At 46.4% G+C, this 16707-nt stretch overlaps 2 protein-coding genes and 1 long non-coding RNA gene across 5 annotated transcripts; all 3 read left to right on the forward strand.

Annotated features, from left to right (window-relative positions):
* Positions 1-607: 607 nt before the first annotated feature.
* Positions 608-8612, forward strand: PA2G4 (proliferation-associated 2G4). The gene is made up of 13 exons (XM_077111010.1): positions 608-1077; positions 2908-3036; positions 3287-3392; positions 3481-3550; positions 3808-3900; positions 5600-5663; positions 5914-5992; positions 6107-6185; positions 6275-6408; positions 6740-6834; positions 6970-7097; positions 7243-7296; positions 7503-8612. Exons 1-13 carry the CDS (start codon positions 990-992, stop codon positions 7566-7568), a joined length of 1185 nt encoding a protein of 394 aa, XP_076967125.1. The 5' UTR covers positions 608-989; the 3' UTR covers positions 7569-8612.
* A 1498-nt stretch (positions 8613-10110) lies between these two features.
* On the forward strand, positions 10111-11285 carry LOC143642525 (uncharacterized). 2 transcript variants are annotated; one of them, XR_013155705.1, is made up of 4 exons: positions 10111-10179; positions 10290-10314; positions 10680-10702; positions 10952-11285. It is a non-coding gene; the product is annotated as an uncharacterized LOC143642525 (long non-coding RNA). The 2 variants fall into 2 exon arrangements; XR_013155706.1 differs by having other exon boundaries at positions 10165-10179; positions 10255-10314.
* Positions 11286-11684: 399 nt separating this feature from the next.
* ZC3H10 (zinc finger CCCH-type containing 10) lies at positions 11685-16082 on the forward strand. 2 transcript variants are annotated; one of them, XM_077111012.1, is made up of 3 exons: positions 11685-11814; positions 12597-12660; positions 14083-16082. In XM_077111012.1, the coding sequence occupies exon 3, from the start codon at positions 14138-14140 to the stop codon at positions 15443-15445; it is 1308 nt and encodes a 435-aa protein (XP_076967127.1). In that variant the 5' UTR covers positions 11685-11814; positions 12597-12660; positions 14083-14137; the 3' UTR covers positions 15446-16082. The 2 variants fall into 2 exon arrangements, with proteins under 2 accessions (XP_076967127.1, XP_076967128.1); XM_077111013.1 differs by having other exon boundaries at positions 14086-16082.
* The last annotated feature ends 625 nt before the right edge of the window (positions 16083-16707 follow it).

Consider the following 16707-nt stretch of genomic DNA (forward strand, 5'->3'; position numbering starts at 1 on the left):
TACTTTCCCAAACAGCTTTTCATTTTAGGGTTTCACTAGGACAACCAACTGGGAATAACAAATTCGCTTAGGGAAGTTAGAAAAAGTTCTCTAGATGGATTGTTTTATCTGATCGTCTCCTTCCTTCAAGGCGAAATATTGAAACTCCCAGATGCTTCAGAACTCTCATACTCTTAGCTGCCATCGGAACACAGCAGTGCCATTTTACTTCAGTACGAACTGGCCTCCAGGTTGGGAGACAGTAAATGGATAATTTCCATCCCATCAGAGCCTATCCGCCCAAATTAGCCCTGCTCCCTGCACCCTCGGTCTCCTTCCACGCCCACTCGGCCCGTCCCCGTCTCCCAACATCGGGAAACTGGAGTGAACCTGCCGGTCCGGTCCCACTGGTTGTCCCAGGGGTCTAGAAAATGACGCTAAGAACCTCACCGCCCTCGTTGTAGACTCTGCCCCCTCACCTCGGCTCCACCCTGCCCCTCGGCCGCCAAACTCATTTCCCTGTCGTCGCTCCACCCCTGTCCCTCAGCCCGCCCCCCTCTATTACGACCTCTCGCTCTGCGCTCTTGGTAGATAAGGTTTTTCCGGGAGAGACCACGCTTCCCTTCACGCTCCCCAACAGCTCCGCCTTCCCGCCGGTTCCTGACCCTTCCCGGCGTGCTGGGCGATTCCGGCGTGCGAGGCTCTTGCAGGGCAAGGCCCCAGGGCCTGGCTTAGGGGCGCGAGAGGCACGCTGGGAATTGAAGTTTACGAGGCCACGAAGGAGGCTAAAGACGGGCAGAGGAAAGGACTCGTTGTCCCAGCATGCCCTGCGCTTCAGCCCGCGCGCTCGCAGCTTCTCCCTCTCGCCTGCCCGCTCCCTAACCTGCTCGCGGTTTCGCTCGGTCTCAGCTCGCGAATTGAGGGGGGGGTCTGGCTACAGCCGGTGGCTGAGAAGGGAGGCAGAGGCTGCGACTCAGGGGAAAACAGACTGTGTTGGTGGTGGTAGGAAGATGTCGGGTGAGGACGAGCAGCAGGAGCAAACTATCGCCGAGGACCTTGTCGTGACCAAGTATAAGATGGGGGGCGACATCGCCAACCGTGAGTGCGGCCTCAGGGGTCCGAGGTTTGAGGCTAAGGGGGCGAGGGAAGGGGGCGAGGCCAGTGCGGCGGGGTCGGGCGAGTGAGCTACTTGGGGGACCCATGCCGGTCCGCTGGGTGCGGCGTGGTGGGAAGACCCGGAGCTGTGTCTGAGAACTGAGCGGCCAGGCCTGAGCTGGAGTCTATGGAGGTGCGGGCCGGGCACTGGGAAGAGCGCAGAGCGAGTTCCCTGGCCGGCTCGGACCCTAGGCCGTTGGTTTGGCTACGAGGCGCATCTCCGGCCTTTTGGCCCTCTGGGCATCGAGGAAATGGTGCTGCCGGGGGACCGGGGTAGGTTGGCAGCGGTCTGGATTCTGCTTCCTTTGATTATCGCAGTAGCGAGGCCACCTCGGAAAGGAGGCACCCAGCTGTTTTGTCGCGGCTCCCGGCGTCAGGATCCGACTCGACACGTGTTGTCGGGTTCCCATGCGAATCGCTGGCTCTCTTTCCCTTCCGCTAACGTCCCTGACACCAGCTTTCCAAACACCACGTGCTTTGCTGGACTCTCTCCTTTGCTTCAACTCTTTCCCTGGTTGGGATCCCCCTTCTACACTTGGGCCAGCTCGGGAGACCATTGGAGGTCACCCCTGGAGCTTCTAACACAACTCTTGGAGATTTATCTGTCCTTTCTAGTAGTTATTCGTTGCTACCATCCCGCCGATCTTCAGATAGCCTTAATTAGCCTAAAACATGATTATTCTCAGGGACTTGACATCACTGGGAGTGTTTGGAGGTGCCTTCTCGTGCCAAATGCATTGTTTGGAATGGAGGGGACTGATTTCAGAATTGTCAGAAGCTGTCCTTAGTAGGACAGTACTGACTTTCTTAGCAGCTGCCTGCCACACTAGGCAGGTGTCTCACTTTCTGTTTACTCACTTTCCAGCTCACCTTTCCATTTTAAAACCCAGTTAGAGAGACATACTACCTGTGTTTGATTTCTAACTGATTTTGGCAAAAAAGATAGTTGTGGAGAAGGTACTTAAGTAAGCCTTTGGTCTTCTCAAAAATCTAACCTGTAGTTCTGGATGGGCCATGGAGAGGGCCTTCAGTGAACAGAAAAATGCTTCATTAACACGATGGACATTTTGGTACTGTATTTGATATTAGTGTTTGAATCAGAAAGAAAAGTTTATTTCTTTCTTGTGATGTATAACTTCTGAGGCACTTGTGATACCAGATTCCAGTTTTGGAACTGTTTTGGGTCACATATCTCTTTGAGATAAGCTGAAAGCTATACCATGAGTCTGTTAAAGCCCAGAGATTTTGGATTAAGTCCCATTAGTTTATGTGCATATTTAAGAAGAAACAAGTGCATTATTTGAGATTATTAACACCTAAGTGGGGCATCTGAGGAGGGAAGAAGGCAGCATTTAACAGTGCATCAGTTTTGAGTCAGCAGCTCTATCTTCCTGTTGTCCCTGACGCCTATAAATTTCTTCCAGTTTGCTATTGCAAGTATGTGGTATACCTTTGCAGGAGCCCCCTGAAGTTCATAAACTCTGTCTCACCACACTAAAGCTATCATCTTTGGGAGGTCTAAAGCCTTGTCTAGGGAGACAGATTGTGTATATCAAATTGTCACATTATGTAAGAGAGTGTTGACGTTTTTTAGGAAAGGAAGATAGAAATTAGAGATTGTAGATAGGTATATTCCAAGACGCAAAAATGTATTACCTTTTTCAGCCTTAGGGCAGTGTTAATTGGGAATATTAAGAATCCCTAGTCCAATTTCTGGGTTTTGGGTGGTAAGTAGGCAACACTAAAGTTGTCATGATGGGATTCTGTCACCAGGGGTACTTCGGTCTTTGGTGGAAGCATCCAGCTCTGGTGTGTCAGTACTGAGCCTGTGTGAGAAAGGTGATGCCATGATCATGGAAGAAACAGGGAAAATCTTCAAGAAAGAAAAGGAAATGAAGAAAGGTAAAAAAAAAAAAAAAAGTTTTATGCAGTCCTACATAGTTTTTGTGTTGTATTTTGTTTTCCATTTTAATGATACAATCCCCATCCTGGCTTGAATTAATGGGATGGCAGGTGGGATATTAGCGATTTTCTACCCAACTCAGACTGATTGAACTTAAGACCTGAAGAAAATCCTTCCTTTTGTTTGAGGGGGCAGCAGCGTTCTGAGAGAGGAGGGCAAGTGAGGCTGATAATGATTCTCTTTTTACAGGTATTGCCTTTCCTACCAGCATTTCAGTAAATAACTGTGTATGTCACTTCTCCCCTTTGAAGAGTGACCAGGACTATATTCTCAAGGAAGGTGACTTGGTAAAAATGTAAGCTTAAACTAATTTAGAGCACTTGCCTTCTTCCTAAATACATAGTGCCAATTCCTAATACTGTACTTTGATTCTTGCTTTTCAGTGACCTTGGGGTCCACGTGGATGGTTTCATTGCCAATGTGGCTCACACTTTTGTGATTGATATAGCTAAGGTAGGTGGTTTTCCTTGAACTCTTTCTATTCAGCTTGGGCGGGAGGGTTGGTAGGGCTGCATTGCCATTTGCCTCTTACCTCCCCTCTCTCCCATATAAGTTTTCAGAGAGTTTCTAGAGAAGCAAAAGTAGAAAAGTTTCTTTTTTTTCTGCTTGTTGGCTGCCTTTGCATAATCGACACAGATATTAACTAAATACTTTCCTGGCAAATTGAAGAGCCAACCAGGAAGGCACTGATAGCATTTCCTTCTCTACAGGGGACCCCGGTCACAGGGCGGAAAGCTGATGTTATTAAAGCAGCTCACCTTTGTGCTGAGGCTGCCTTACGCCTGGTCAAACCTGGAAACCAAGTAAGCTTTTTGTTCAACTCTGAAAGCCAAAGATGCATTAGGCACCTGCAACTATTATATATATACAATACACACACACACACACACACACACACACACACACACACACACATTGTTTTGTTTTGTTTTTTGGTTATTGTATACTGCACTGCCAACCTCCCTACAGCCTCCTTATCAATAAAAAAAAAGTGACAGCAGTTATTTTCTTATTAGCTACATCTTAGGGTAGGATTTCTTTAAAAAGAAGAGGTAAGAATTAAAGAGCTTAACACTGAACAACAGTTAATGCTCTTTGAGTGCCTACCGTAGACTGTACTGTACGAGGTATGTGGGATATATGGTCCCTTCCTCATAGAAGATCTTCCTGGAGATCCTTTTTTATGTTTCTATGTGTTTCTTTCTCCAAAATAATTTGAGTAGCTTACAGTAAAACACAAGATACAAACACTCATTTAATTGTAAAAGCTTTTTTATAAAACAAAAGTAAAATCATAAAAAGGGGCAGAAGAGACAGGTGATAGTACCAGCAAACTGGGGCCAAAGAGGCCAAATATTAGTCCTGTGCTTTGCAAGACAGTATTAAGAAACCTGGGGATCATAAGGTTCTTATGAACTAATACAATTAAGCATGTTGGCTTGTCAGTGAAATATTTCTCTAACACTCAGATTTCCAGAGATCTGTTCAGTAGTTAAAACCTTGTCCTTTTTTCTCTACTTTTCTGTGCTCTCTTACTCCCCATTCTTTGCTTTTAATCAGTTTATACTTCATCCCCATTATTGCTTAATTGCATTATTTAAACTTACCCGTTCAGTGTCTTAGTTTCCTTATCAGTAAAATGAAGACTATAGTGGTTCCTACTTCATAGAGCCGATGTAAGTCACTTTGAACAGTGCCTGGCACATAGTAAGCACTCGTGTTAGCTGTTGAATTTTTGCACATTTGTTTTATTATTTATATATTTATTACTCTGTGTCTTCACAGTTTGGCAGTGTCGTGACGTGGCTAATATATAGCTGTAAAATTAGACTGTCTGGGTTCATATTATTGCCCCTTACTGTTTTTAAAATACCTTTGAGCTCAGGTTTCTTCATTTGTAAACGGGAACAAATAAAATTGTACTTTAGTCTCACAGGATTGTTTTGTCAATTGGTATACTCCATGTAAAGTGCTTCACATGGTATCTGACACAAAACTGTTTAATAAATATTAGCTATGATTATTCACTTTTCTCTTTGTATAAGAACCATAGCTTAAAGGATCAGATCATGTTTGAGTTTGTGTTCCCCTTTCAACAGGTTAGAATGCTAGGTATAATGGAAATAAACACTGGGCTTTACATGAAAAGCTTGAGATTATGACCAGGTTCTTCTACTTAATGCTTACTTAACTTTCAGCAAGTCTTTTAACCTTTCTGAGCCTCAGGTTCCTCTTTTAGATTGGGACATAGATCTGCCCTGTTCACCTTCTAAAATTTTGTCTAATTAGATTATCTTTGTGAAAGCGTTTTATAAAATGATACACAAATGGAAAAATGGAAGGTATTTTTAGATTGTGGAGTGATAGGGTTATGAAAAACCAATGAGAATCACTGCACTAGGTGGAAGATATTAGAACTCGGCTCTTCAGTGTTACTTATTCTCATAATGGTGACATAATAGCTCCTGGCAGCTCACTTTTTATTTGATTTTATACTTGTAGAACACACAAGTGACAGAAGCCTGGAACAAAGTTGCCCACTCATTTAATTGCACGCCAATAGAAGGTGAGTTCCCAAATAACTTGAGGGTTGAGGGTCTCAGAATGAACATTGCAACAGAATTAAGGCTTTTGCCTCCTTGATTATCCATCCTGACTCTAGTTCAGTCTAGGCCTGAAACCTGTACCCAGTGCTTCCAAAGCCAGGTTGGCACTTTTTTCTCATTGCGTGGCCTATCAAACTACTTAGGTGGGTGGATTAGGAAAACTTTTTGGATTCCAGATGGTTGGTACCATAGGGCTTGTCCTGTTTACAGGTATGCTGTCACATCAGTTGAAGCAGCATGTCATTGATGGAGAGAAAACCATTATCCAGAACCCCACAGATCAGCAGAAGTAGGTGCCAACACACCCTTCATCTTCCACCTTACCAGTTATCAACTTTTTCTTCCAAACTCCCAGGAAAAGCTTATTGCTCTTAATGGTTCCCTTTCCTTCTACTCCTTTCAGGAAGGACCATGAAAAAGCTGAATTTGAGGTACATGAAGTATATGCCGTGGATGTACTTGTCAGCTCAGGAGAGGGCAAGGTGAGGAAAGTACCAGAATGAGCAAAGAGGGCCAACTTGGGATTTGTTGGAAGAGCATAGACCAAATGTGTCCTAACTTACTCTTTCAGGCTAAGGATGCAGGACAGAGAACAACCATTTACAAACGAGACCCCTCTAAACAATATGGCCTAAAAATGAAAACTTCACGTGCCTTCTTCAGTGAGGTGGAAAGACGTTTTGATGCCATGCCATTTACTTTAAGGTAATGCCCTTAGCAAAGACAGGACTTGGAAATAGTCTGACTCATAGACAATGCCAGAAACACCTGCCCTCCCTCACTTCTCTTTTCCTTTTTTCTCCTGCCTAGATTTGCAGTGCATACATAAACACACACATACACACACATACACACACGCACACACTTCCGTTTACTCCCTTGCTCACTCTTCCTCTCTCCCTCATTAAAGGTAATGGAAAAGAGCAATCCTAAGATTAGTTTCTGGCCTGAGGGTAGAAGTTCTTTAAAAACATGAGCAAAATGATAAAATCTGAGGGAGAGTTAAGGATACCTAAATTCCTTTTCCCCGACCCAGAGCATTTGAAGATGAGAAGAAGGCCCGGATGGGTGTGGTGGAGTGCGCCAAACATGAACTGCTACAACCATTTAATGTTCTCTATGAGAAGGAGGGTAAGTTTTAAGAAGTGGTTTTGTGTCATAACCCATTGATTATATGGTACCCTCCTCCCTATAATTTTGGGAAAAGGGCATCTGTCTTTGTATGTGGAAGGAACATTTTATCAAAGCACTTCATTTTCCCCATAGGTGAATTTGTTGCCCAGTTTAAATTTACAGTTCTGCTCATGCCCAATGGCCCCATGCGGATAACTAGTGGTCCCTTTGAGCCTGACCTCTACAAGTCTGAACTGGAGGTCCAGGATGCAGAGCTAAAGGTTAGTGTGGATGGAAAGTGGGCAGCACATGGCACCTGCCTGGAAGTAAGGGCTTAATGTCAGCAAATCTTTGAAAAGAGCTACCATACCAAGAGAAATACTTTGTCTTTTCTTCATGATTTGTTTCCTTCCTCCTATTTTCCAGGCCCTCCTCCAGAGTTCTGCAAGTCGGAAAACACAGAAAAAGAAAAAAAAGAAGGTGTGTTATGATCATCCCAGTCTGTCAGGGTGAACCTTATCCCTTTCTCTTCCACCTTCCTTGGTGGTGGGCTATAGATTTCTGCATATCCTTATTTTCTCCCTTCTCAGTCCTGACCAGAGGTTTAAGATATTTTTGTCTTTGGTCCCCCAGAGACTACCCCAAATAGTTGGAAACTGACCAGTCCTTTCTTTCACCAAATACAGGCCTCCAAGACTGCAGAGAATGCCACAAGTGGGGAAACACTAGAAGATAATGAAGCTGGGGACTGAGGTGTGGGTCCCATCTCCCCAGCTTGCCGCTCCTGCCTCATCCCCTTCCCACTACACCCTAGGCTCTGTGAAGTGCATTTCGTCTTCTCCACCCAGGACCGCTAGCAGAGCGGGGTCTCCCTGCCCCCATCCCAGTCCCGCAACCCACCCCCTTCAAACAACAACCAGCTCCACTGACTCTGATCTTGGGGGGCCAGTCTTCCCAGACACCGAAGACTACTTTAAATAGAAAAAGAGATTGAATAATAAAATCAGGAGTCAAAATCCATCGTCTTCAAGCCCCTCTTTCTAGCCTTTTTCTACTACCTTCTGCTTGTGGTCAAGGTTTGTGGCCCTACAACAGAACAGGGAGGAGGCTAAATCAGCCACTAAAAATACAGCTGAAATTTTTATATCACTCCAACGTCAGCATTTTCCCATCTGTTGGGGCTTTTTCCTCTTTTCCCCCACTCCTTCAAGTATTTTATCTGGCCTCAAAATAGAGGAGCTGTTCTTCAGATTGTTTTTACTCAATGTGGCAGATTTCTCTTCTGATCCAGCTTATCTGGTCAGGCCTCTCCCATTTTTAGGAGCTGGAGCCTGCATTTACCAAGGAATTTTCAACTATCAAATGGATCGTCATTTGTAAATCTTCTTAGTCATTTTTGTTCTGCAGATTTTTTTTTCCCTTCACAAAGCTGTATGGAGTAATCCATCTGAACCTTGTCCTTTTCTCTGGAGTCAGTGGGGTTCTTCCTTTGCTCCATCTTACACAAACTTGAGCTGGAAGCTCGAGTCTTGATTTTTGTTCCCTGTTTGAGATATTTTTTACGTCTCTCCTTGAAAAAAGACCAGGAACCAGAGGAGCAGACTGACTGAAAAGACAACTCCTGGCTTTCTGAAGTTATGGACTTGGATGAATTGCTGGGGAGTTGGAAAGGAAGGTGATGAATTTCAGTACCTCTGGCATGTCCCAGGGAACTAGGGCACCCACTAATTTATGAGGTTTTTAAACACATCGAAAATGAGATGGCGTTAAAATAAATTTGGATTTGCTCACAATGATCTGCCTTTGTATGCTGCTTTTATTTGATGAAGGGGGGGGTAGTCAAAGTGATGATCAATTGAAACTGTTTTTCTAGTGCCATACTCTTACCTTCCTAAATCAAGGAATACTTAGGGTTAGAGAAGACAAATTCTGGATCTTGTAAATTAAGATACAGAAAATTATAGGAGATAGGGGTTTAATGTTCATTTAGTTTTCTAAAGTGGAAATGTTTCCACTTGCTGCTGACACTGTTCAGAACTGGATGCACTGAGAAAAAAAAAAGACAACTTTATTTTGATGTAAGGAGTAAGGAAGAATGCCCTTTTAGTATTAGGCTATTTTTCAGGGCCAGACAGATTAGGTAGATACTTGTTAAGTTTGAATATCTTAATGAACATAAGGCACTGCTGGCCTGGAGATAATACAATGAACAAGACTGGACACAAGCCCTCTTTGCGATTTTAGACTAACAGTATCAATAGTTGAAATCTGGATGAACTTTTAGATAATTGTTGGATTTTAAAATTTTATGTATAAATTTTCAGAAACATGATACTCCAATGGTGATAATACTAAAAATTACTTCACATGTGGAACAAGGACCCAACATTTTAAAAACTTCCAGAGTTTAAAAAGTGAAATGTAACTATAAGTTACTAGAGAGAAACTGCCAAAAGGGAGGAGGGATTATAACAAATACAAAATCTTACAGTATCTTAAACTGAGTAAAGGCTAAGTGTTCTTTTTCATCTTTCATAACTCAAAGTTCTGTAGCCAAATCCTTGGGGAATCTATATATTATTCGGGTGCTTCTGACCTGAGACTTTTTCTTGCCATAGAGATTTAGTTAATCCTTGCTTCCTGTGTCCACTGGTTTGATTCTTCACCCTTAAGTAAAGTAGAGGGAGGATCTCTGAAATATATTCTGAACAATGATGCATCGTGGCCAGTAATATCTAGTGACACTTTTCCTCAGGCATTATAGGGAAAGACCATAGTGTGCTGTTGCATTCATTCATTAGGGAAGTTAATCTTTAATAGCATACTTGTCTTAGTATGACAGTTTTCCCCACTCCACTTTTGTATATTTCCATGTTCTGACATCTTAGAAACTACAGAAGTTCCGAGATGGACTCTCCCCGCAGCAGTTCAATTCCGAAAATAAGGGAAAGCAGCAAAACAAATTACGAACTTTAGTAGAGAGCGCACCAATCCACAGTAAAATGGAAGGTTTCGCCAGGAAATTAATTCCCATAAGGCCATGAGAGAAAGCGGAAGTCCTCCTTTTCTCTTCCCCACCCCTTGGTCCCATATTGGAAAAGGGAGTTGCACAGGTTAAAATAGCTTGAATTCAACATATTCTGTTTTCCAAGAGAATTTCTAACAAACGGGCGTCTATAACGCTTCCTTCAATAGCTCAACTACTTATTGGAATCTAAGTAACGCCGGATGCCATTATTATTCCCCTCAAGCAGCCCCGCCTTTAAGGAAGGCGGGATAGCGGAAGTGACGACACTAAGCGCGCTATTAAAGAGCTGTAGGCGGCCCTGCAGCCCTCTTTCGGCCGTAGCGCCATCTTGCTAGGTATGTATGTAAGCTGTATTTGGGTTCCGAGTACAATCTAAAAACATCTGGTCTCTGTATTTAACATCTTCCTAGCAAACTAACTGTCGCCTTTTTCTCTTTTCTGATAGAAACCTCCGCGCCATGAGAGCCAAGGTGAGGAGTTCGGAATAGCGAGCCGGGCGGTAGGGATTTTCAAGGCGGGGGAGACCCAGCCAGGGGATGTCCGCCACCGTTCCCGAACGGCTGGATTCTCAAGGGTCCCCAAGGGCTAGTGGAAGAAAGAGTTTTGGGAGCAGCAGGGGAGGCGGCGGGTAGGCGCTTTGGGAAGAGCACGGAGTGGAAGACCACAAGCTGGTACTGGGCTTCCGTCGGGTGTTGGGGATGTTCATATTATTGGCGTGATTACTGCGATTAGGCGTTCATATTTGACCAAGAAACTGCTCTTGATATCATTGGCTAAGCCTGTTATTGAAACATTTCTCATTTTATTCTCTACCTCTGTTACGACTGGTTGCCAGTGGAGGAAGAAACGGATGCGCAGGTATGTTAAGACTTGCTATGCTAACACAGGAGGGAAGTGGAACGCCTTCCACAAAACTTGGAAACATTTGATTTGGAGGTCTTAGTGAACTTGAGGTGAAAACTGTTGAGAGCATTGACCTGCCAGAACCGAGAATTGAATAAAAGACACGATAATTTGTCCTATTTATTTGATTACTGATATGTATATGTGTCGTTTGAAGTTGGAGGGAAAGACTGAACTCAGGTTTATTTTATGTCTATTTTCTAGGCTGAAGCGCAAAAGAAGAAAGATGAGGCAGAGGTCCAAGTAAACCATTAGCGTGTGCACCCATGGAGACCAGGGGAGCAGAAATAATGGAATGCCAGAGGCTGAGGATGCTGATATGAGTTATTGACCGCAGGCTACTGTCTTGATTCTCTCAATGGATCTAGAACTTCCAATAATTGTCCAACTTTACGAAGACCTGTGAAAGACCTTGTTTGTACCAAAACAGCCCCTTTTGGTCCTTTGCCCTGGACCTGTGACGTTCTGGACTAGTTCTGTTCTCAGTTGTAACACGTGTATAATAAACCATCTCTTTCGTCTTAGCTAAAGAATTAAATCGTCTTGTTCTTTACATGATTTTTAACAGTTCCATTGGGTGTGGGTGGGTTAGGACAGTCTATATGCCTTATCTCTACCCATGATGCGGAGAATGTCAAAAGTTACATGGGCTGCTACAGAGCTTTGACCCTGGAGTCTTGGAGCTGGTAGATAATTGGACGGTACTTCGGTTGGGGAAGGATGTAGTGTAAACGTAAGGGTTGGCTGAAGGGTGGCGCAAGTGCAAGTTTGGGGTACATGGTGATTCTGTCCTACCTTATGTGTCGCTAGGCCTATGCAACGGTGGGCTATATTTGGGGCCCTTTACGTGGCGGAGGGGCCTGGTTACCACGGTGACACGCAAAGCTTGTTGGGAGCTTCCTGCGTTTTGCCGCACTAGTGGTTTTCACACCATAGAGTATGGTTCCGGGTCTGGTGGCTAGAGCGTCTTTTCTTCCGCAGGAAGCGGAAGGACGATAGGGTGGGCGGCTCTTTGTCGAAGCTAGAGGACCGGCAGGCGGCAGCAGCAACTACGGCGGCGGCGGCAGGTGAGGGAGGCGGGAGGCTTAGGTGGAGGCCGCGCCCGTAGGGGAGGAGTCGGGGCCGGCCCAGCGACTGGGCTCGGCTGGGGCCACGCATGGCCCCCCAAGATCTAGCTGGCTCTTCCTCATACCCCGGGACCGAACCCCTTTTCTGACTGACCCCGCTTCGCGAGCAAACGTCAGCTCCGTGACGTCACAGCCCTACCCATGTCCTCAGCTTGATGTCACCTGGAGTCCCCATCCCCGCTTCACTTGGTGCTTCCCTAGTGTCTTACTTCAACTAGTCCACCGCTGAGCGCTGGTAGCACTTCACCGGACCTGCCAAGCTAGAAGACTTGCGGGGGGAAAACCCCTAGGATTTTTTTCGCAAACTCTGGGGTGTTCGTACCGTCATAATCACCGTCCCAAGTCTAATTTGCCATCCTACTGCACTGTCAGTCCCTGCTCTTGCACGGCTCGCCATTCGGCATTTCTAACCCCAGCCCTAGTTCGGGCCCTAATCTCCACATTCTCTTTCATCTCAAAGCAGAGCACCACTCACCCATTGTTCACGCGTGGCAATTTTTCCATCCCATCCTCCCATCCTCTCCGAATTAGTTTTATCCCTCACTCTTCTTACTGGAGACTTCTCCCTTTGATAGATGAAATGCAGTTTGAACTGTAAGGGAGTCGTGAAGTGCCCAGACCTCTTGTCATTTTGTTAGACCTCATTCTTGTGACAACCATCCCATAGTCCTCCACTCTTACCTCTTCTCCCACCCAAGTGGTTTTTTTTTTCTCCTATTCAGAACCCAGCAGTGATGTGGAGGTGGAGACCCACAGGAGTCCCGGACTTCACCTGAGCTACCTCAGGTATCAAACAATCCTGGGAGGGTTGGGTGGGCAGGAGTATTATATCTGATTATCTGATTCTTGTGGTACTTGCAACACCAGTCAGGCTTGGATAAATGGCATTTATTCTTCACCTGATTACTTTCCTTTTAGTAAGTTTGTATCTTCCCTTTTACCTTCCCTTTCCTTGATTGTTTCTGTTATTCTGGGACTACTTCCGTTTGGAGGAAAAGAACCCCTCTTCTTTTACTGATTTTCTGATAATTCAAGCCTTTGTCCTGGTCGATTCATATTACAGAGGTATGAAGGCGGTTCTGGGGAGGTCAAGGCCAAAGAAATCAGGAAAGATTCAAGGGGAAATGATATAAGGTTTTGCTGTTTAGACAGCAGGGGGAGCCTGAACACTGCCAAGTAAAGATTTAGGAGGTCAGACATGGTAGTAGGGACTCCCAATCTTGAGTGGGGAGAGAAGAAGGTTAGAACCAGGGTAGTGGGTTGACAATTCCAGATCTCTCTTGAGAAAGAGGAGATTTAAAAAGCTTTTATGGAGTCTATAAATAAAGAGGCTTTTTATGAGGTGAGGAATACTGTGGTTGGATGTCAGTGGAATCTTCCCTTGGGAGGGCAGTAGGGGGGGTGTGAAATGGGGAAAGGTCAGTTCTTCTTAAGAAATTAACTCCTTCCTTCCCCCTGGCCTTGCCACAAATGGTTTTGACCTAGAATCTAGAAGTAGATTCAGTTGTAGAACTCTTCCCCTGAGAGGGGAAGAGATGAGGGGATGGCATTACTGGGTTGAGCTTTGGTGGGTGCGGAGAGAATACTGAAAAATGACATAGATTTAGGAACTACCCTCCAGCTGGTGAAACCAGTTTCTTCACCCAAGATCTCTTGGTGTTTAGAGATCTGACACTTACCTGAAATCCCATGGGAAAGGGGTAGATGAAAATTTGTTTTGTCACCAGTGCCCTCATCACCCACAGCTCTAGTAGCTCACTAGCCCATCTTGGTCACTATTTCTGGTCTCCTCCCAGTGTATTCAGACACTGACAGCAGTTTTAATTTCACCTCCATAACTTTTGTAAGGCCAACTCAAAAGGGGAGATAAAGTCCAATACTGTTCATTCCCCTCCTCCACCCTCGGCCTATCATCATTAATGCGATGAGGTAACTTTAACCCAGCTCTCTCCCTCCCTTTCTCCCTCTTCCCCCTCCTTGTTAGTCGGGCAAATGTGAATCATTGTGACCCAGGCCAGGTGCTCAAGGGCCTGGGAGGGACTTCTGATCAGCCAGCTCCTCCAGCCAGAATTCTTGTCCCTTAGATTTTTCATCTCCAAAGCCATTGCCCCTCTGACCTTCCTCTTATTAGGCTGCCCTACGCTCTGGTGAAGAAGAATGATGGCCTCTCTGAGGACTTCTGTTTAACATAGCTCTCCTCTTTCCTAGCAGTCACCAAGGGTGGCAAGAAAAAGAAGAAAGCCCTGAGTTGGGGGGGACCAAGATGCCTGACCGGGACAGCTATGCCAATGGCACTGGGAGCAGCGGTGGAGGCCCCGGAGGTGGTGGCAACGAGGAAGCCAGTGGGGCAGGGGCAGGCAGTGGTGGGGCCAGCTCAGATGCCATCTGCAGAGACTTCCTCAGGAATGTGTGCAAGCGAGGCAAGCGTTGCCGCTATCGCCATCCAGACATGAGTGAGGTATCCAACTTAGGGGTGAGCAAAAATGAATTTATCTTCTGCCATGACTTCCAGAACAAGGAGTGTAGCCGTCCAAACTGCCGATTCATCCATGGCTCCAAGGAGGATGAGGATGGCTATAAGAAGACTGGAGAGCTTCCCCCTCGGCTAAGGCAGAAGGTGGCAGCTGGCCTGGGCCTTTCACCAGCTGACCTACCAAATGGCAAGGAGGAGGTCCCTATCTGCCGTGACTTCCTCAAGGGGGACTGCCAGAGAGGAGCCAAGTGCAAGTTCCGTCACCTACAACGGGATTTTGAGTTTGATGCTCGAGGTGGAGGAGGCACTGGTGGTGGGGGCTCAACAGGCCCAGTCCCTCCAGGTCGACGTCATGATCTCTATGACATCTATGACCTCCCTGACAGGGGCTTTGAGGATCATGAGCCAGGCCCCAAGCGTCGGCGAGGTGGATGCTGCCCCCCAGATGGCCCCCATTTTGAATCATATGAATATAACCTGGCCTCATCCCGAGGGGTGGAATGCAGGTTGCTGGAGGAGGAGAATGCCATGCTCAGGAAGCGGGTAGAGGAGCTAAAGAAACAGGTCAGCAACTTGTTGGCCACCAATGAGGTGCTTCTGGAACAAAATGCCCAGTTCCGAAATCAGGCCAAGGTCATGACCCTGAGCTCCACTGCACCAGCTACTGAGCAGACTCTGGCCCCCACTGTAGGCACTGTGGCCACTTTTAACCATGGCATTGCCCAGACTCACACTACTCTCAGCAGCCAGGCTCTACAGCCCCGCCCTGTGTCCCAACAAGAACTGGTGGCCCCTGCTGGAGCTCCAGCTGCTCCCCCAACTAATGCTGCACCTCCTGCTGCTCCACCACCCCCACCCCCACACTTGAACCCAGAGATCACGCCACTGTCAGCTGCTCTGGCTCAAACAATTGCCCAGGGAATGGCACCCCCACCTGTCTCCATGGCTCCTGTGGCTGTATCTGTGGCCCCTGTGGCCCCTGTGGCTGTATCGATGGCCCAACCCTTGGCAGGAATCACAATGAGCCACACCACCACCCCCATGGTGACTTACCCCATTGCTTCCCAGAGCATGCGCATCACGGCCATACCTCACTGATGGGGCTACTGGACACTCCCCTGGTTTAGTCTCCCAGGGCCGGGGTCGAGGGAGCCTTATTCACCTACTTGCCTAGCCCTCCTAGGCTCTGTCTGAAGGGCTCACTCAACGACTAGGACAAGAGACTGCCAAGTGCTTCTGAGAAAGGGTTGGGCTGGTGTGTTTTCTCTCACCTCCCTTTCACAAGGGTCCTCTTTTCCATCTTCCTTCAAGCCTCACAGAAGGGGCTTGCATGCAAGTACAGACTGAAGTCAGCAGAGAGGAAAGACTGACTGAGGGGCTTTGGGTTCTGGGATGGGAAGTTGGAGATAACCCTGGTCTTATCCTCTCTTCTGCACAGCCCAGGTTCCAGCACTGGCTTTGGAAGGGGGGGAAATAATACCTATCTAGAGGGAAAGCCAGGATAGATTGGGAAGTAGGTGGCCAGGAGAAAAGACTGGATAGGAACCTTCAGACAATTTGGGGCCCAGTCGAGCTGGACAATACAGAAACTGCCCCTGAACCCCTGGGAAGGCGAGGACCATAGTACTCCAGTAACCCAAAGGCTAGGGGAGCATTCTTTACCTTAGCTTGGCCTGGAAGTTCATAGGGCAGGGCCCACCACTTCCAAAGAAATAAAATAATTATTTTTAACTAATGGAGGCAGTGGAAACTTACTTAGATATTCTTTGGGGGAGGATGGGAGCAGTAGGTAGATCTCATGCTACAATGTGCTAGAGACCTTCATATAGCTTGGGTAGGGTTGGATGGACTCCAGTGAAGATAGGTAGGCACCCAGGAAAAGACCAAGTAAGAAAGGCATTTGTTAGGGTAAAAGCATTGAGAGCCACCTGGTCTATTTAAAAATAGCCCCATCTGTTTTTGGTCTCTGCATGTGCTATTCCCAGGTTGCCTTGGTAACCAGGGCTCCTAGGGTCATTTAGGGGGGCAGGTACTGAGGAGGGTGGGTGCTGGGAAATGGAGATGGGATGATATGTAGCTGGCACATCTTTCCCTTACTCAAACAGAGCAGGACAGGTGGCAATTGCCTCTGAGTGCTTGATGGCAGTTAATGCCTCTCCTACCCCATCCCTTCCTCAGTGACCAATACCTTAAGCCTTAAAGCCTTGGAAGATGCTGGGGAAAGGAGAGTTCTTTTAGGGACATAAACCTCCCTTTGTTCCCTCTGCCTCCACATGGGACCAGAGGTTTTAGTTTTTTGAACCTAATGGCTGTTGCAGGGGAAACAACTGAAGTGTCTGGTCTAGTGAAACTGTGATTTG

Source organism: Tamandua tetradactyla, chromosome 7, assembly GCF_023851605.1.
Source record: "Tamandua tetradactyla isolate mTamTet1 chromosome 7, mTamTet1.pri, whole genome shotgun sequence".
In the NCBI taxonomy this organism is placed as follows: Eukaryota; Metazoa; Chordata; class Mammalia; order Pilosa; family Myrmecophagidae; genus Tamandua; species Tamandua tetradactyla.